We start from the raw sequence: 19,616 nt of genomic DNA, 5'->3' as shown, positions 1-19,616 counted from the left end.
GTGATCAGCGTTGCCGACATCGTCGTGTTCACGACTTCTTTCCGGGCCACCAGCACATCTCCTGATGACACATAGGCCACCAATGTCGAGCTACCAGTACAGCGCGTGGCAACGCATGGTCGAACAACGGCCGAGAGGAGGGATGATGGGGGGGGGGCGGGCGGCGGAGACAGGACGAGGCGCCTGGTCGGACACGTCAGAATAGCACAGTGGCAAGGCGGCTGTGTGATGGTAAGCAAGAATAGAGAGAAACAAGGCACACGAACACGAGACCAGGCCTGCAAGACTAACACGCGAGCCGAGAAGAGACGAAAGGATAGAAACGGAAAAGAGGGAGAAAAGAGAATGAAAGCAGAGAACGCTGTCAAAAGCGTGCTGAAAACCGCGCGTGCATCATGCTGTCGTTTGGATACCCCAAGACATCGAGTCCAAGGTGACTCATGAGCCATCCATCAGGGACGTCGAAGGGAGAGAGCGGTGGAGAAGCCGATGAGCAGCAGAGATGATCGTTAGCGAGAAAGGGATGTCCGCCGTGCCCGCATGCTCTTAAGGCCCCTTCTGCTTAAAGCACGAGGGCAACGTCCCCTCGCACGCCCGCTTTGGACGAGCACGAAGCATCGCTGTGCGCCCCTCTGTGGCTGCCGACACCGGCAAAGCCTCCACAGCACGAATACTTGGTTTCAGTGCAGGCGTGAAGAACGGGGTTTCGCCACGATTTCCATGAAGAAAGCCTCACTCACACAATCGGTGCATGCGAGAAAAACATTTGCTCAGGGAGATTGTTCAGGTGTTTCCCTTTGCGTGTACGGTCATGCAACCAGCTTCGTCCCTCGGAGCTCCAGCGCATGGGTCTTGAGGTATTCCGTAAGCATCTTGAGCGCCTTGGCGCGGTGAGACAGCGTGTTCTTCTCCTCCACGGACATCTCCGCAAAGGTCTTTGCGTACGCCGGTGTCTGTGCCTCGGGCGCAAAGATTGAGTCCCAGCCAAAGCCCACACCGCCTCGAGGGACGGGAGGCAGCGCACCGCGGCACACGCCGCGGAACTGTTCCACCAACGGTTGGCCGGTGGCCTCCTCAACACCGTGACAGAGGGAGATGATGCACACGGCGTTGGCGCCACGGTGGGCAGGCGCCGCTGCCCCCGAGTCCTTCTCACCGGGTGCTGCAAAGCCCTTGACCATCTTCAAAAGACCTTCCACACCCAACCGATCGAGGAACCATTTGATGTAGGGACCGGGCAGCCCGCAAAGAGCGTCGAATTCGAGCGAAGTGTCGTCCACAAGCACTGGTGTGCCGCCGTGGCGCAGCGGCTCACCGACCGGCATCTTGTTTACCACTCGGTATGCCTCCACCGCCTTATCCCAGCTAATCTTCTCCGCCGATGAATTCTGCGTCTCGGGCAGGTCGAATTTCACCGCCTCTACGACGATATTCGCGTGAGCAAGGTAGGACTGCACCTCAGCCAACTTCCCCTTGTTGCCCGAGACAAGATACACTTTTCCATAGGTAGACATGGCCTCTACGGGTAAGTGAGCAAGTGCCTGTGCGCGTGTGCGTGTGATGTGTTTTGCCTCTCAGCGTCCGGTGATGACGTAGCAGACGAGAGCAGAAAAAGGACGGGAAAAGAAAGTGAAAACGAGTAAGCTCGACCTTCCCTCTCTGTGTGTTTATCGAGTCCGTCTTAAGAAACATCGGTGTCTAGGAGACGCGGCACTAGTGCAGTCCCCGCCTGAATTCAAACGGGTTCTTGACGCATCCGCAGTGTCTACGAACTTCATCTTGCTCATGCAGAGTGGCGTCCCTACACACACACACACCACCCCGATCACACCCACCATTGCTTTGCATAGCCCTCTCCGCTCGCTTGCCACACCGCTCTGCGGTCACCTTACTACGTAGCGACAGAGACGCTTGACACTTTCACGTCCGCCTCGGATGCGGAAAACCCACGGAAACACCCTGCTTCACTCGTGAGGGTGGAGAGAACAGGCACAAGAACCGCCATGGAAACCTATTTCCATGGCTGGTAAAGCATGGCACGCGAGTTTGTGAAGAGTGTGGATGCGAGGACACTGAAGCCCCGCAGTCAGACGAGAGAAAAATGAGAACGCGAACAACGAAAAGGAGAAGAGGTTGGACCGCGGCGTTTTGGGTGGCGTGCCGCTCACCCACTAAGAAACAAAAGGGGGTGTAGTGCGGCTTCCATTATCACCACGGCCCCCTTCTCTCTCGCCGCGACGTCCGAATATCAAAATGCGCTTCCGGGATTAGGGAGTCTTCACTGCGCTACTGCGGCACGCACCGTTGGGCGTGAAAACCGCTGCCTCTCCCCCTTCAGACGTGCGTGCGCGGATTTGTGTGCTGTGAGGTGAACGCCAAGAGCAGCGAAACAAGTGCTAAAGCGGCGCTCGCTACAACAGCATGTCACCACGAGAGACGACACCCAACACACCGAGGATGAAGCGGAAGGGGCGGACAAGCGAAGGGGTGCCGACTAAAACCGTGATGTAGGGCGAGCCAAAACATACGATGCAGAGACGGAGGGCGAGGAGGAGGACGAAGTAGCCAACGACGAGCACAAGCGCTATCCGTGATTCACGTGTGCACAAATTCAGTGCATTTCACGGTTCGCGCGCGACTCTGTCCGAGAAAGGGAAGAGGACTGCCCAGGACAGTTGTGAGCCGGGCAATTGAGCCGTAGAAAGAACTCAAGTACAGCGTCTCCGTAACCGCCCCCCCCCCTGCACACACACACACATACACACATACACACAAGAGCGCCGCCGAGAGCGAATATGCAAGGACGCCCCCCATTCGCGATTGCTGAGCTCGTACAGAATTGCGTGTAGAGTTGGCTGTTCTTTTGTTTCTCCGCGTGCATTCTTATGGTGCATTCTTCATCACTCCGTCGCATCTGGACACGCGTTATGTCCTTTGCGGCATTTGGCCGTTTTTCTTTGTCTGCACGAAAAACGTTTACGAGAACGGCACACAGAAAAACACAAAAACTCCTCAGCAAGAACAACCCACACAATGGCCGGATAAAATCCCCTGCCAAAAGCGGTACCACGCAAGTGGGCGCAATGCTGTCGGTGCAAAGCATCGCCATAACAGTCATGTGAGTGGTTTTGTATGTGCCTGCCGACTGCCGCGACTCGATCCGACGCCACGCCGTCCAGGGCTTCAAAGCCGACATCAGTAGCGATGCACCGCTCTGACTTCCCCACGTTGCAGGTGCTGGACCCTGCCACCACGACATGCGGCTCGGCATTTGGCAGAGGGTACATGAAATAAAGGGGTGGGGCGGGGAGGGGGCTGGCTTGGCTTCCTCACCAGGAAGAACGAGGCTCTGGACTGTGTGAAAACACGCATTGAAGTATGCACCGCTGTCATGAGAAAAAGGGAGAACAATGAGGCATGCAGAAGGTCCGCTGCCGGGTCGCCGGCAGTGGGGATCCATCGCAGATTTGTTCCTCGCTCCCTCGAGGCTGCTCTCGGAGACAGCACTCGTCACGTCCCGAGCAGCTACTGCCCCGACACCGGAATCCTGCATTAGTCTGCCTTATACGCCCTGCGAGGTTTCGGTTTGACCACGGCGCTCACTCTCGGACCCGTCAGAGCCGCTGCTCGAACGCTCGTTACCTTCCGCAAGGGTCTCGGCCAAACCATACGAAATGTTCGCCAGCTCAGGGAAGCGCTCCGTTAGGGCACTGACGCACTCTTGATTGAAGTACGACTGCGACGCGTAGCCTTCAAGAAGAGTCTCCGCGTCTTCGAGGCTGAAGCTGCGGGCGACCGTCACGGCTTGGGCCGCAGTCGCCTTCCACACTGGTGGGCAGCGTATGTCGAGCTGCGCGTAGCTGGACACGATGGCCGCCAGGTCTGCCGGGGAGAGCAGGTGGACAAGTGTCTGAATGCGCGGCGCAAACTCCGTGAAGAGACGGTCGTAGCGCATCTGAACTGTGGCGTACGCCTTGAGTAGTGCCACCACCTCCGGGGTGCGGAAGTCGGCGCGCAGCTGAATCGCGCGATCGGCGAGGCGGGCAAACAGTTTGTAGTGCCACAGATTCACGGCAGCGTAAGCGCTCACCACGTTCACCACATCGCGCGGGGTCCCGTAGGTCGCGACGTGGCGAACCCGGGGAATGACCTCGATGAAGAGTCTGTCGTTGCGCACACCCGCCTTTGCAAAGGAGGCGAGAACGCTGGCAATGGTAACGGATGCCATTTCGTGGCGCATGGCTACAGTGCGATCCGCGACGAGGGTGAACAGCTCCGTGTCGTCGCCGCGGCCAGCGAGCGCGTACGCCTCCACCACATGCGCCATCACCCGTGGAGGTGACTTTGGCAGCATGCCCAGGGTGCGAACGTGAAGACTTCCAAACGCGGCCGAGTTTCCTTTACCAAGCCGACTCAGCGACAGCAGAACCTCCGCAACTTCGTCCACCTTCAGGTGATCCGAGTGGGCCACGATGCGCTCAATCAGCACCTCCGCCACCGCGTCGTCTATAGGCGTCTCCGACGGGTGACCGCGCAGGCGCGCGAGAATGGACAACTGCACAACCATGTCATGTAGGCTGACGCGACCAGCGGCCGACACACGAGATTGGCCGGCACCTGGTTTGTACATCTGCGATAGCTCTTCATAAAAGCGAGCAGTGAAGGAAGGAAGGGTGACGTCCATGCGGAGTAGCGCTAGCTGCGCGGTAACGAGGTGCGACAGGGTCACCTCCGACTTGTCCATTCGCAGAAGTCGCTCCGCCAACGCACGCAACACTGGATAGCACCAGATAAGCATCTTCGCATACGCCGCAATCAGTTGCGTGATCTGCTCCGCGGTGCCCTGGTCAGCGTCGGCAGCGCGCGTGATGCTGTGAACGGCGTCAATAAAAGGCGTCACCTTCCGTGTTTCCATGAGTGCAAGAGAGCGGAGCAGCCGTGCCAGCTGCGCAATCGTCACGCCCGAAGAGGTGGTGGGACCGGGCCTTTCGCTGTTCGCGGCGGCAGGTTCCGTCTGCACCGCTGGCTGCTCCCCCGCAGCGAAGGAGTTTGCCTGACTTTCGGATGCAGTAGTCGGTGGCGCAGCTGACAAGTATGTCTTTTCGCGAGACGCATCCGCGACTGTGGTTCGCAGAAGCTCCGACACTCGCGAAGCAACCGCCTCACAGAAGTCGTCACTCCGCACCTGCGCCAAACCGTAGCACTCCACGAGCCCCACCAGCTGCGGCGCGGACGCCTTGGCAGCGTACACACCGAGCAGCTTGCCCGAGTCCCGCAGTACCGTCATACTCTCCACACCACCTGCGCGCCCGCCGTGCATTGCGATTTCGGAGAAGAAGTACAGCACCTCTGCAACGCTCCACCTAGACAGGGACGCCCTCACCGCCTGCGCCACGCCCTTCTTCTCCTCTTGCAACAGAGTCGGCACGAAAAAGGCGAGCAGCTCAATCGGCTGAAGGCGCTCGCCCTCCTGGGAGCGTGACTGCAGCTGCCGATACCACTTCCTCGCCAGCTCCACCGCCCGCGCGCGGTGCGCGGGATCTCGACTGTTCCCCAACAAAGTAACCGCCTGGCGAACCATCTGCGGCGTCCATGTGATGCTGTCAGCCAGCAGCTGTGCCGAAATGCCGTCGATAACGCCCCGGAGTGTCGCCTCGGGGATCAAGGATGCAAGATCCGGCAGTACCGCGGATAGGTCGTCACCGGCCTCCTGCGCAAGAGCCTCATCGCGTGCCTGGTGGGCATGTGTCATCCAGGACACTACTAGCTCACTGCACATGAACGCAGCCAACTGCACTGCGTCAATGTTCGGCGATTCTGCGCTGCAGCGTGCAGCGACAACGCCCCAAAGAGCCGCCTGGAGAGCCTGTAGCGCAGTCACAAATGCACCTGCAGCGTCAGCACCGTCGCCGCTGTCTGCAAGGGAGGGAAAGTCGCGAGAGGGGCCGCGAGTTGCGGTGTGCGCCAAGCAATGGGACCAGGCCACTGAGATATCGCTCATCCTCAGCGATTCTGGCAAGATAGAGCCCCTTTCGGACGGTTCAGGAGAGCAGCGGCGTAGGCGCTCCGTGATCGCGTCGAGTCGCAGAAGAAGTGCTGTGAAAAGTTGCCCCTGCGCGTTGTCGACTGCTGTCTCCGCGCTGTCCAAGTCGTTGCGCTGCTCCCTCCACTGATTAAGGTCGACCACGACGTTGATAAGGTCAGCGAGTGACACCTCGGCGCACTTCTCTGGTGTGGCGAGTATGCGGCACGCAGCCTCCTCCAGGGACCGCCATTCGGTGGCAGTCGCTTTGCTGTAGAGGCCTTGATTCGCACGCCTAAAGGCCCACAAGGCACGCAAGAGTTGTGCCAGGCTCCCAGATGACACCGACAGGAGCTCGTCGCTCATGCATCCGTCGCGTAGCCCTTCAGCGGCGATAACGTTATTTTCTCTTGCCTGCTCCACTTGCGCGATCGACTGGAGAGCAAGGTTGGTGTTTCGGCCGTACGTGAGAGTTGGCAGCATTGCCGTCAGAATCGGCACAACGCGCGCGGTGGAAAAAGAGAACAGAGTACACTGGGGCGTACGCTGGACCAGCGCGACGGCAAGCTCACGCGCCACGGAGCGGTCAAAGTGAAGCAACAGCTCAATCGCGGTTGTCATTTGCGGTGGAGTCAAGTGGAAGCCGTGCAAACCCATCCACGTGGTTGCGTCTTGGACAAGGGGCATGGCGCCGTCAGCGTCCGCCATCCGCAGCGTCTGCAGCAGTAGTAGTACAGTGGCGCCGTCGACGCCCTTCACTGAAGGCAATAAAATCTTCCCCAGCTCGTGTACAGCACAGGCGCGCACGAAAGGATGGCGCCCGTGCCGCAAAAGGCTCTGGAGGCGCTGCACGTACGCTGCCACGGAAGCGGCAGAGGTCAAGCCGGGTGGAGCCGACAAGTTCGCGTGGAGAGCGGGCCATCTCGCGTCGGCCTCACCTTGCGGAATGTCGCCGCCATCGGAATCGGCACTAGACGCTGCAGGAGGAGGAGCGTTGCCATATGTGCGCACGAAACGGCTGCTTTTCGTCTTTGACGAGACGGGGCTGCTGCCAGCTTTCCCCTTCGCGGCAGAAGCCGGCGACACGCCGGCAACATTGTCCGTCCCTGCCGGTCCCGTGGCGTAACAGCGAGCAGTGCCAGCGGGAACAATAGACGCTGTCGCACGGGGCTGCTTTCGTGCTGCCGAACTGAAGTGCGTTAGCTGTGCTGTGGCGTCGCTGGTGTAGCTACGTACGCACTGACGGGCAGCGTTAAGCCACATATGGACACGATGCCCGCACTGCGTTCAGCGCCGCAGTCCTTTTCGTGATGTGAGTGTATGCGTGTGTGCGGTTCTACAATGTCGTGGAGGGGAGGAGGAAGGAGATCGTCCGTGGAAGTCAGATCGAAACAGCTGCCCCGCCACCAGAAACAGCAAAAGAAGGACTGGGGGGAAAGAGTGGAGAATAACACTCGCGAAGAGCACTACGGCAAAACACAAAGCTCCCTGCTCGCGGTCGCTACCGGGAGAGTGCAGCCCCCTTTTCCGGTTGATTAAATCGCGGAGGGACGCTGTATACGAGGAGTGCGAAAGGCATGAACACACCCTCCCCCCTCCGTCTGCGAGGCAGCTTCAAACATGATGGCTACCCCGAGAAACCCTCTGCAAGTGGCGTCTTTGTATTTTTTGTTGCTTTTTTTTTGTGTGTGTGGTGTGTGTGTGTGGGGGGGGGAGGAGGGAGGCGGCTGTGATGTCTTCATCTGCTTCCTCTGCGCTTCCTCCAAGGCGTATGTGCGGATGAGCAAGACTCGCCTTCAGCGGTTCTTTGAATGGAGCCGCTACGAGCCCTGCTATCGCAAACGACGAGCGCACACCAAAAAAAAAAAACGCCATTCCCAAGCCCTTCCCCTCCGGCGTCGACGGAGGTGTCTGCATGGAAGCAAGGAAAACACATGTTTGAGAGCGTCTGCCCGTTGCAGCACTGCAGGTCTTGTCCTTCTCTGTCTGTCTCTGTGCTCGTCGGCTGCTTCTCTCACCGTGAGGCCCAGTTCACGGTGACGAGAACAGCCATGCATAACCAGAGGAGCGCCACGAGCTGCCGCGTCGGATTCCAAAAGGCGCTCAGGGGCTTCTCTACCTCGTTCATCGCCTTTTTGACGTTCGTGTGCGCCGCTTCCGTGTTCTTGAAGATCAGCGAAAACTGCTCCGTTTGCTGCACCACCTGCTCGTTCATCAGCGAGGTCAGCTGCGATAGCTCTCTCACCAGAGCCTCGACTGCCTTGGCATCCTGTGCGGATGCCTGACGCTGAGCCTCAAGAAGCGCGCGATTCTGCTCTTGCAGATGCGCCTCCTCTTCATTCGTGAGCTCGTACGGCTGAAGGGTCGGCAGCCGGGGCGCACCACCTCCTGCAGTCGCCACGAGTGTCTCAGCAGCTGGGGTCGAGAGGTTGCCGCAGCTGCCGCGGCGCGGGAGCGCGCCGAGCATAAGGATCTCCGCGACAGAAGCAGTGCCGGCGTGCAGTAGCTGCCGCGCCGCAGCGTGGCCACCCGTGAGTGCGACATGCAGTGCCGAATCGGCGTGACTGCCAGCTGCTTTGACGGTTTCGGCGGCCCGCTGCACCATCCCGTCTACTACACGAAACGTCGTGCCAAAGCCCGGCATCGGAGCGGGTGACTTTGACGATGTGTGATGACGCCGCTGCTGCCCGCCACCGCCAGCAGAGAGTGCATTCACTTCCGCACCCTCAATTGCCTTGGCGCCATGCTGTCCCCGCGAAACTGCCGCTTTGCGCGTCGCCTCCACGCAGCGGGCGAGCTCAGCCGCCACCTCGTCCGAGCAGGCGAGCACGCCGCAGTGACCGTAGAGAAACAGCTCCGTCTTGTACAGGGCCAACTCCTCCTTCGCCAGGGCGACGTGTAGCCGCTTTGAGGCAATCCGCTGCTGCAGAGTGGAGACTGCCTGTCGAAGATGCGCGACAACGCCACTTCGGGAATTTCCATCTTGTCCACCTGGTTTGTCCCCTGCGAAATCCTCTACGGCGTCATCCGTGCCTGTGGCGGTTGAAGGTGCGCCGTTGAAGCGACCGCGCCGACGTCGTGCCTCCGTGAGTGCAGTGACCTTGGTGAGGGTCTCCGTGAATGCATTGAGTGAGCTGCTTACGGAAAGCAGCTCCGCGTCCGAGAGCAGAAGGCTGTTCTGCAGGTGCGCTAAGGAGCTTGGTGTCACTGCGTCGAGAGCGGCCATGACAGCGGAAATGTGCGCCGTGGCGCGATCGATCGCCATGTCAGCGGCACGGTCAAGCGCTTGGGAGGTGGTCAGCAAAGAGTCGGTTGCCTGAGTCTCTTCCGTGGTTCGCGTTCGACGGGAAGGGAGGGTAATGCTCGCTGGCGGCGTGGTCGCTGAACGCCGCGCCTGCTCTACCAGCGACCATAACTGATACGAGATATCCATCTGGAAGAAAAGGGGAAAGGGGCGCAGCGGCACGGCTTTGGTGTGCGACTGGTGTCCTTGGCAGAGCAAGTGAGACACACACAATCCGAAAAACGAAAAACGGTCGGCACAGGTGTGCGCTGGTGGAAGACGTCACTGGCTCTCCCTTCAAGCGTGCCGCCGGCTTGCCCAGGAATAAGAGCCGACAACGTTAAGCGGTGGAAGTGCACATCAAGGAAACGGCCTCGTTCAGGGGAGGGGAAGGAGGGGCAGTTAGAAGACGAGACAGTAACGATGGCGAACGTAGGAGAAGAGGAGTACAGCACAAAAAAAAACAAACGATCATCATGCGCTATGCCCCCCGCTGCTGATTCGGTTCACACCAACGCCATCCGCACGCCAGTGGGGCAATGCGCTGGGTGCGACTGGCGCGGCTGCGAGTCTTGTGCCCAAGAAATGGGCGCTTGGTGTCACGAAAAGGCTCACGAAACTCGGCAATGTTCAACTCCGTTCTCTTTGTTCCCTTGCCAGTCGACTCCATTCATTTTTTTTTTTTGGAGCGGTGCACACTGTGGAAGCTCGGCCTGCTTGCCACTCTCCTCAGAGGCTGTTGATAGGAAGAAAGAGAGAGAGAGAGATGACCAGTCCGCGGGATAGAGAAGACAACATCAGAAAGAGGAGAAGAGAACTGTACAAGACACGGGGGACTACCGCCGCCGCTCGTTTCCCCCTTTTCGTTTCGTTATGTGCCGCGGCCAGTATACGTGCGAGCGGTTCCTCTGTGAAGAGATCCACTGCCACTTCTTCACAGCAGTACTGCTTCCCGTGTCAGCAATAGGGGGATCCGAGGGAGACGTAAAAGTCAACGACGTTGTTGCGCGTCACCCGCATCAACAACTGCACCGCTGTAAGGCACTCCAGAACCAACAGCAGGATCTGCGTGACACACACGCTAAACTCCAAGTCGTTGCACTCCGGCAGGAAACCCAAAAGAACAGAGACGAGCAGGAGCTGTGGAACGAGGGTCATAGTCAGGAATGCGACAAGTTCGCAAAAGAGTGTTCGCTTGTTGGCCAGACAGCCGAGGTGGAGCCGCGGTATCTCCGTGCAGAACCAAAGGATGAGCACGCAGATCATCCATATCCGCTGCTGCGACGTGACACTGGCCAGGTGCCAGCGGGTGCCGAGGTAGGTGAACCAGATGGGGGCGGAGTAGAAAACGGAGAACAGCGTGTGCAAGGTGAGGAGGCCTTGCAGAGCAGGGCTGTTGCGCTGGATAGCATGTTTGTGGTAGGTGCGAACACGCATTCCTTCCTTGAGGGAGTGAGGTTCAAAAGGCCGGAGGAGGTGAAACGAAAGAGAGAGTGTGAGGGCTGACGCGCCCACACCCATAGAAGCTCAGTCTATAGTGCCAAGCAGCAGCGCCCTTGTATATGTGTATATTCTCCTGCGAGTGTAGGTTTTCTTTTGTAGCGAAGAAACGATGTGCAAGCTGGTCGCCACAAGAAGCCAGTCAAGGAAACCACAGTATGGAGAAATGATCGATGTCTGTATGATTGGATGTGTGTGTGTGCGTGTGTGTGATGTGTGTGGAAACGTGTCGGTGCACTTGACGGTGTGGTACGCGTGCGTTCTTGTAGCCGTGCTTGCAGCCCTCCAAAGGAGACAAGCAGCACAAACAAAAAAAGGCTTCACCAGAGTACAAAAAACACAAACAAAATACAGAAGAAAGTGTCAAAGTGGACGGAGGCGAGTCTTTTCATGGGGCACATGTGTGAATGTGCGACCGTGCAGGTGTGGCGTGCTCAGAGCCGCCCTCGGTGCATGCACAGAGTCGCTGGGGGGGGGGGCGGGGCGGATGAGCTACATGAAATTTTACAGGAACTCGTTGGTTACTTGACTAAGAAAACTAGTGACTATGTCCACAATACCGTCTAACGTTCAGCATCTGCGTTCGACCACATCGTCTTCTGCTGAAAGCGCCTCTTCGCGCCATACAAGACCGCAGCAGGTCGGCAGCGTCGCGCGCACGTTGCTGACACTTCCTACCCGGTCGAAATTTGGCCTTTTCCTTTCGCATGTGTAGTGCTTCTTGCCTTGCTCATGAGCTCTGTGGACGCTCGTATGTGAAACATCTCGCTAGCAAATACACACACACACATATATATATATATATATATATATATATACACCAACAACCAATCGCAAGGAAACAACAACAAAAAAAACACGTGTGCACACCATAGGCTTACTTTGACGCGTCATACCGAGAGGAAAAGCATGAGTGGCTGCCCTAAAGTATCGTCGACGTGGCGTTGGGCTGCCGCTCTTTCATGGCCAGCGGCTCGTGCTCGTAGCTGTGAGCGAGGCGCCGAAGCTGACTGCTCCACAGGTCTGTTAGCGCTCTTCTGCGAAGCCGACACTGCCCCCCACCCCACCCCCTCCCTACCGCCACCCACTGAGAATTCGGAGCGCCGCCAGCTCCTGCTCGACGCTCGTGCGCCGCAGTCTGCACTGCTCCTTGATCGCCTCTGCCACGCGGCACAAGAGGCCAAGCTGCACGGCGCCTTCGCACATCTTGTCGTACAAACTGCGCGTGTTACCGGACCGACGCGTGTGGGCAGCTTTGCGGAACTTTTGCACGTCGTCGTACTCCTCGTCCGGCAGCGGCAGTTCGCCTTCGACGATGGCGACGAGCTGCCACTGCCACTCCGGGACAAGACTCAGAAAGTGCGAAAGTCGCACTTTCTCCGCCGAAATCTTGACGATCTCCGGCCGCATCGATGCCTCGACAATCGGCCGCACGCGCGCGTTGATTTCGCTGGAGAGCTGCGCCGATGTCTGGCGGCGCTGCTCGCGGCGTTCAAGCCAGTAGGCGCGAAGCTTCAAAATGAGATCGCGCTCTGCTTCTCGCTGCTTCACCAGCGCTGCCGGTGGCCGCCCGCGGCCACGCTTGCGCACCACAGGCGACGTGACTCCATCGCCGCCAGTGAGCAGCCCGGTCAAGTCCAGCGCCAGCGCTTCCGCCTCCGCCTTGTGGCCTAACTCAGCAGACCCGACGGAGATGCCGACGGAGTAGCCGTAGTGCTTCCTACAGTAGGGAGAGCACCTAGTCCAGTTGGCAGTGCCTATAAGGGGGCTGCTCAGTGAGCTACCTAGTGAAACAGGCTGTGTGGTGGCGTCTGATGTCGAGTCACCACCTCGCGCGCCGGCGCTCGTGCGGCATGGACTGGCAGCCGCAGGAAGAATAGGCAACTCAGCGTGGCAATCCACAGTGTGCGCTTCGGCTGCGCAGGACGCGTGCATCGCCTCAAAGCAGTGCGGGTGTGAACACTGGACACATCGGCCACCTACATGCTGGCAAAACCGGCAATTCATGGCGTACTTGTGCTTGCCGACACGGCGAAGCGCGTAGACGTACGGGCGCATCTGCATATCGACAAGTCCGTTGCGTCGCAGAACGGTGATCTGGGGGTGTACAGCCAGCTCCGGCATGCTCAAGGCACACACCGCATGGCAGACCGTGTCGAACACGGCAACCGCCGACGATGAGCGGCCGTGAAAAGCGGACGTTTGCGGTGACCCAGGCTTGACAGCGTCACTGTCGTCCCTTAGTGGCGAAGAGACATAGGGCAGAAGCACCCCACCGGCGCGGCCGCACATGCAGCACATGCCTGCGCTTCGCCTGCGGTGATGGGCGTAAATGGTGCAGCCGTCGCATATCCATGCCTCCGGTAGCTTCGGCGGTTCTGAGAAGAACCAGCAGCGCAGATGCGCGACAACACCGCAGTCGCTGCACCGGAGTCCTTTGCTCTGAAGGTTGTGCGACGAAGACGCGATCCCTGCAGACACATCGCCAAATGCCCTCTTGATGGGCGGCACGAGATCTGACAGTTGCGGGGCAGATATGCCCCGTGCATGACCGCCGCCGACCCCCGCGCCGCCTCGTGCAGTCGGTGATGACGAGAGCGCTCCAGCCGAGTCCGTTGTCCCGCCTCCGCTATTCCGGACAGCGTTGGCACCGCCTGTACTACGCTCCAGTGAACCGGACCGCGGCTGCGACGTCAGCAGTTGCACCGGCTTCGAGCACAGGGCGCACAAGCAAACAGCAGCGTCCCCAGCACTAGCCTTGTCCTTGCCGTTCCGCCGTCTCGAGGTGGTATGCCTTCCGTTGCCTGCCACGGCGGCACCAGCGGGAGACGAAGACAGTGTACTCGACGAGTGATGCTCCTCAGCGTGTCCGGTGACAACAGAGTTAGTGGCGGCGGTACCTGAGTCTTCGGGAGTGGCAACACGCGGCGTCGCTGCCCTGAGGAGTGAGGAAGCGTACGCCCATTCAAGGTAAGTCACGCCGCGCTGCAGGCTCTCCGGTGCGACGTTTTGACGCTCGCACCAGTCGTAGTCGTCATCATCCAGAACATACCGCACACACGTCTCCATATCGTGCGACCGCACCAGCTGATACGGTCGATGCTGCGCAAGACACTCCGCTGTCCATCCGTGTCGTGACGGTCGACTGAACACAACCGCAGCCCCGTCCCGCCCTTCCTCGGCGTCTCTCTCCCGCTTGACGGCGTGGAGCTTTTCGGCCTTCGATGCGGAGTGGTGGCTCTTGCGGTTGAGGCGCCCTGACGAGCGCTCCGCCTTCTTCACCTCTGGCGCTGGCGACACAAGGGCACACCGCGCCTGCGGCCGTGTAGCATCCGTCGCCTCTGGCTCATCGAGGGGATTCGGTCCATCAATGATGTCGTAGGGTTTGCACCTCTCGATGAAGTCGCTGCGATCTTCGAGAATGGTGACAGGAATAGCTGTGTCGTACGCCAGTTTGCTGGGGATGTAGTCGACGGTGTTCTTCTTTAGCGTCGTCGCCTTCGTGAGCTGCGCAGCGGCCGCCATTTCATTGCCACACGAGAATACAGCAGACACGCAGTGGGGAGCGCTAATCCACAGCGCGTAAACCGCGGCAGAAGACAAACAACAACAACACAAAGATGACCAGAAAAAAAAAGCACTCGACGTCCCAATGTGTAGTGCGCTGTCACAGTATGCACAGCACCAGCAAAAAAGGGGAAGTAATCGCTAACAGCAGCGCACACGTCCGTAGCGCGCGCAAAGAAGCCCTGCGCCCAGCCGTCACAGACGCAACACAGAAGAGGGAGAAAAAAAAATGAATCGATAGAAACCCTTTCCTATGAAAGCCCTCTCGCCGTCTGCTTGGACGGTGTGCGGCGGTCGTGGCGGTGAGATAGGGGAGGAGACCGCGAGAGAAGCGACTCAAAGAAAGCAAAAAAAAAGAGGGAGGGAGTGCAAGACACACAACGACTCAAGTGCGGTGGAGAACAAAGAACAGGTGGGGGGGGGGAGACACTATTGCGAGATGGAGGCGGATGCAACGCGAAAACGACAACACAGATAAAACACAGAACAAAAAGGGGGAAACAAAAGAGGAAAAACGTAGAGGGCGCGGACAAGGCGCGAAACGGTCACCCTGCACCCCACAAAAAACCCAAGTCAAGCCCCGGTACAGAGGACGGTGCAAACAAGAGGGAGGGGTGGGGGGAGCGGGAGCGGCGCAAACACGAAAGAGACTCCCTGGGAGGGAGGGCGCAGTCAGCGAAGCTGCCACCCTCCCCTGGAGGCCACTGAAGGGAGAGAGAAAGAGAGTAGTTCCCCTCCCCTCAACGACACAAAAAAAACCGAAAACAAGTCGGCGTCGCGCGCGAGGAGAGCATGTGCCGTTTGTGTGTTGACGTATCCAAGCGCGCCTCCGACAACAGTCACAGCACGAGTGAGCGCTGTAGCGTTGAACTGCCAAATAAGCTCCCCTCCTCCCCCGAGCAAAGGATTGTGTCAAATGTTCGTGCAATAAGATTGTTGGGTGGGTGGTGCGCATCATGAACAGTAGAAAAGCGGACAAGGAGAAAGAACGGATGATAAGAACGCTCGGATGCTGCGTCGTGCATGGTCTGTATGTGTGTGTGTGTGTGCAGTTGCTTCGGGCTAGTTGTGGTCGTTTCGTTCCCGTTGACAGAAGGTACCACATGCACGGTGAAACGTATGAGTGACCGACTCGGTGACCCATTCGTGTGTCGGCAGCAGCAGCGTCTTCCGCTCCGTGGCAAGCGGATGTCAAGACAGTCATGCACGCCGCACCCACACCTACTCACCTCATCCAGCCCAGGGAGCGAATTGTGTTCGCAGCAGCTGCTTCGCATTGCGTGCGGACGCATTGGGGTGTCCTTTTCTTTCGCTAGCGGTTTAGGATCGATTACACGAGAAAAGAAAACCGAGGCTTTTTAGGAAGGAGGGGGGGGGCGGTACTACTGCATAGCACCATCCCATTTCGTTTTTCTTTGTCATTGTGTGCCAAACGTACTGGACAGCTTAAACTTACGCCATCATGCATCCCGTGCAGACGACGCCGTGGGACTTCTTTCCCTTTACCACCACCACGAACAACAACAACAACAAAAAAGACACCAGCCTGTCACGTGTGTAGACATGGTGACAACAGGGACGCTGCCGAGAGATGAAGGATACTCTTTTTCATTTTTTTTGCAGCCAGTCGTTATATGACGGCCACAGAGGGCGATGAACGATGAGAGTCACTCATGAACTGTGAAAGCGCGGTGTCCAGCCAAAGCAAAAGGGGAAGAAAGAGAGTTTGCCGCATGACCACATGCACTGCCTCTACTCATCTGCGGTCACGATGCTTCCGTGCACTTCTCACCTGTCGCGCCCCATTGACAGCATCGCCATCAAACACAGGTCTGCCTTCCTCTTTCGGGTGACCGACGCACCCCTTGTGCCTCCACTCTGAGCTAAAGCGCGTAATTCGTTACTTTCTGACGCTCACCGACAGAAAGGATCGGCACTGTCGGTGCGATGGTCATGCTCTGCACGAAGCCGTGCCGTGTCGAGACGGCTGGAAAGGACGGCACCACGTTCAACTCGGGCATCCGTGCGAGACGGAAGCCGCCTTTCTGCCCGCGCGTCGCAAAGGCCAGCACCGACTCGCCCTGGCTGTCTTCGCCGAAGCATAGGCATGAGATTGGCGTCACGAGCTGCTTCAGCTCACGGAGCAGTTTCGGTCGTGATCCTCCCGCCACCGAGGCCGCAGTCGCCGCTGCCGAGCGCAGCGTAGCGCTGTCGTAGACGCTCACCACACCACTTGCAGAGCCAATCGCCATGGCGCGTTCACGCGCACCAGATGAACGAGAAGCTGAGAAGCCGCAAGTTGTAATGTCGAGTGCCGCGTCGTCCGTCAGCTCGCGGATGAAACGGCTGAGCTTGCGTACGTCGTAGAGTAGAACCTTGTTCCTGGTCGCGATGGCCAGCTCTGTTGAGGAGAGAAAGGTGACATCCACGACTGCCGTGTCGGCAGTGATGTGGCTAAGGACGCTGCCGGAGGAGAGAGAGGCGAGCGTCACCGAAGAGCCGCGCGCCATCGCCACGCCGCGGCTCACGGGGTCGTTCGGCCTGCACACCAGCTTCGAGACGAAGAACTCATCTCGAGTGTTGTCGCGTCGGCCGTTCCTATGCACCGCCGTATCGCGGGTGTCCAGGAATGTCAGCGGGGACAACTGTTCTGTGGCGATGTTCAGCAGCTGGGGCGCATACGCTTCATGCGCTGCGATGAGCACCTCCTCACCATTCTCGGAGAGCGCCGTCGTTTCTACCCGTTTGTTTACGTGTACCTTGGAGAGCTGCTCCACGAATCCGCCGGCGGCGTGGAAAGTGTAGATGTGCTGGTTTCCGCCAACAACTGCCAGCTGGCCGTTACGATGCCAGTGAATCGTGCGTGCCGAGTCACGAGGAAGGGGCAGCAACGAGAGCACTGTCGGCACAGCACTGTGAGATCGGTCGTGTTTTGACGACAGGAGTGGCTCTTTGCGCGACAGCAAGGTGTCGAGATCGTCGCTGCGGAAGCGTTTGCGAGCCAGCTCCTCCGCGGAGCACTGGTTGCCCGGAACGGCGCCTTCGTGAGAGTCGGACTGGTCCGTGTCCGCGCGTGTGGTGTCGCTAAGTGCCCACGCCGGCTTGACGTGACTCTCCTTGAAGAACGCCGGCGTCTCCTGCTCCACTGCCACATCCTCGTCGTCCACCCAGACACGCTGCGGTAGCTTGTTGCACGTGGCGGCAGCTAACACGTCCTGACGCGGCGCCTCCGAATGAGACATTGAGCCCGAGAAAGCGAGGAAACAAAACAACAGAGACTATCGAGAAAAAAATAATAATAAATCTGTGAGTCCAGGCGGCACGGCCCCTCGGAAAGACACAAACATGCACGCAGGAAGAAGCGACCGACGGTGATCAATGCGCTCTGTGCACCAGCTGTCTAGTCGTACGACACACGAACAAGCGTAGACAAAAAAAAAGAGGGTAGCACGGAAACGAGAAGTGAAGCACGAGAGCGTGTGAGGTCATACGGCAAAGGAGTGATGCCCGAGGTAGCCGGAGCGGCCTCGCTTGGAGGCGCGCCACGCCTCGGATGGATCACGAGCGCTATCGACGAGTGCAAAGCTGTCGCATAGGTCTGTCAGCACGTGTCTAGCTGTTCATACGCCTTATAAGGATGTGCCTCTCCCATAAGACCTGTCCGTTGCTTCTCTTCTCCGATTTCGATTTGAACAACGTTCTCCACTAGTAGTCCCGTGCAGCACCCACATTTCAACGAGCCCATCGCCTTGGCTGCTACCCCAGGGTTTCGTAATGGTCAAGCACACGCGCACATCCGTTCACACACGCGTGCACACCGACAGCACTGCTCGAACTGGAGAGGAGGCGCGTAAGAGGGGTGGGAAGTGAGGGTGAGGCAGGAAGGCACAAAGGTGCTTGCGTACATGATTTCCTCGACTCAAAAGGATAAAGAACACAAGAGATGAACGGTACTTGGCAGAGATGGATGAGAGTGAGCAGAGCGGCATTCTCGCGAAGGGAAGGTATGCGCTCGGCACCAGAGGCAAGACAGAAGAGAGGGTGAGGGGGCGGATGCACGGCCATTCGTGAAGCGATGAGGGCTGACTTCGGAGCGAAAACGCTTGGAGATCATCATTAACATGCAGCCGCACCGCAGATACGTTCGACTACGTGCTTACACCGCTCATGACGGACTCGACACGGCACCACACGTCCGCAAAGTGCGTGAACATGAGCGCCTCCAAACACTCCACCACGTCTTCGGTGAGGTGGTGGGAGCATATTTTTGAGTAGCTTGTGAGTCGATCCACTGCAGAGAGACTCTCCCACTGGGAAAACGGGCAGATGCATGAGACGTCCGGCTCATGTGGCACACAACCGCGTGCAGTGGAGCTGACGGTCTCGTCGTCGGCAGCACAAGGCGCCCGCACGTACCAGCCATTTCCCCAGCCATGCAAAATGTCCCTTAATGTATAATAGCGATGAAGAAAGTCACATGTCAGAAGACGTTCTTGCTGCGCTGCCCCGATCGCGGCCAGATGTCGGTGAACCGCAGAGGTCTCGCTGCTCGACTGGTCTGGCGAAGAGGCTTCTACCACAGCACTTCCCCCGACCGCGAAACACAAATGCAGCTGCAACTCCAGAAAATTGGTGATGGCCGGCCATTGATTCGACTTCCGCCATCGGGCGGGTGTCTTCACATCGCCACTGCGCGCGGCGCCGTCCACAGCCTCCCTCAACATGGTGTGCACCACAAGCTCTTCGAAGAGGCGCAGCCGATCACACCACACGGCACACTTCTGTCGGAACGCCAGGAAAGCCGCACTCGGCAAGAGGCGCTGTAGCTTCACAAGTTGCCGACGACCGTGTCGTAGGGCGCGTTCGGCCAACTCCTGTCGTGGCATCAAGTCCGTTTCGATGCGGTGGCGCAGCTTGGCGGCTTTCCACAGGAGTCGCTCTTCCTCCGACTCGAAGCAGCGAGCCTCTTCCCTCACTGGTGTTCTACCGGTCGCTTGAGGTTCTCCATCAGATACGCCGCTTCGATTATCGACAGCAGTATCTGCAGAAGGCTCATGGACGTCTTTCCTGGTGAACTGCAGGCCCGCCGAAAAAGGAGGCACCCTAGATGCAGTCATGGACACGGTTTCCTGTGCCGAGGCGTGGGTCCTTCAGGGGCTGGAGTGCGGCGCGGCACAAAGTAGGGGTGACTCCGGGCAGAAATATACGGGAAGCAATTCGTTACATACGAACATTTTTAGATGC

The 19,616-nt window shown here is 58.6% G+C and overlaps 7 protein-coding genes across 7 annotated transcripts; all 7 read right to left on the bottom strand.

Annotated features, from left to right (window-relative positions):
* Nucleotides 1-809: 809 nt before the first annotated feature.
* Nucleotides 810-1,514, bottom strand: LMJF_36_4630 (conserved hypothetical protein; the record flags this gene model as incomplete). The annotated part of the gene is made up of 1 exon (XM_001686995.1): nucleotides 810-1,514. The coding sequence occupies one exon, from the start codon at nucleotides 1,512-1,514 to the stop codon at nucleotides 810-812; it is 705 nt and encodes a 234-aa protein (XP_001687047.1).
* Nucleotides 1,515-3,562: 2,048 nt separating this feature from the next.
* LMJF_36_4620 (conserved hypothetical protein) lies at nucleotides 3,563-7,285 on the bottom strand (the record flags this gene model as incomplete). The annotated part of the gene is made up of 1 exon (XM_001686994.1): nucleotides 3,563-7,285. One exon carries the CDS (start codon nucleotides 7,283-7,285, stop codon nucleotides 3,563-3,565), a length of 3,723 nt encoding a protein of 1,240 aa, XP_001687046.1.
* Nucleotides 7,286-8,036: 751 nt separating this feature from the next.
* Nucleotides 8,037-9,455, bottom strand: LMJF_36_4610 (conserved hypothetical protein; the record flags this gene model as incomplete). The annotated part of the gene is made up of 1 exon (XM_001686993.1): nucleotides 8,037-9,455. The coding sequence occupies one exon, from the start codon at nucleotides 9,453-9,455 to the stop codon at nucleotides 8,037-8,039; it is 1,419 nt and encodes a 472-aa protein (XP_001687045.1).
* An 807-nt stretch (nucleotides 9,456-10,262) lies between these two features.
* Nucleotides 10,263-10,826, bottom strand: LMJF_36_4600 (conserved hypothetical protein; the record flags this gene model as incomplete). The annotated part of the gene is made up of 1 exon (XM_001686992.1): nucleotides 10,263-10,826. The coding sequence occupies one exon, from the start codon at nucleotides 10,824-10,826 to the stop codon at nucleotides 10,263-10,265; it is 564 nt and encodes a 187-aa protein (XP_001687044.1).
* A 1,053-nt stretch (nucleotides 10,827-11,879) lies between these two features.
* On the bottom strand, nucleotides 11,880-14,330 carry LMJF_36_4590 (conserved hypothetical protein; the record flags this gene model as incomplete). Its single annotated transcript, XM_001686991.1, has 1 exon — nucleotides 11,880-14,330. The coding sequence occupies one exon, from the start codon at nucleotides 14,328-14,330 to the stop codon at nucleotides 11,880-11,882; it is 2,451 nt and encodes an 816-aa protein (XP_001687043.1).
* A 1,925-nt stretch (nucleotides 14,331-16,255) lies between these two features.
* LMJF_36_4580 (conserved hypothetical protein) lies at nucleotides 16,256-17,614 on the bottom strand (the record flags this gene model as incomplete). Its single annotated transcript, XM_001686990.1, has 1 exon — nucleotides 16,256-17,614. The coding sequence occupies one exon, from the start codon at nucleotides 17,612-17,614 to the stop codon at nucleotides 16,256-16,258; it is 1,359 nt and encodes a 452-aa protein (XP_001687042.1).
* A 906-nt stretch (nucleotides 17,615-18,520) lies between these two features.
* LMJF_36_4570 (conserved hypothetical protein) lies at nucleotides 18,521-19,489 on the bottom strand (the record flags this gene model as incomplete). Its single annotated transcript, XM_001686989.1, has 1 exon — nucleotides 18,521-19,489. The coding sequence occupies one exon, from the start codon at nucleotides 19,487-19,489 to the stop codon at nucleotides 18,521-18,523; it is 969 nt and encodes a 322-aa protein (XP_001687041.1).
* Between the last annotated feature and the right edge of the window lie 127 nt (nucleotides 19,490-19,616).

This window comes from Leishmania major, chromosome 36, assembly GCF_000002725.2.
Source record: "Leishmania major strain Friedlin complete genome, chromosome 36".
Taxonomy (NCBI): Eukaryota; Euglenozoa; class Kinetoplastea; order Trypanosomatida; family Trypanosomatidae; genus Leishmania; species Leishmania major.
The sequence above is the reverse complement of the archived record's forward strand: the minus strand, read 5'-3'. Positions and strand labels throughout refer to the sequence as shown.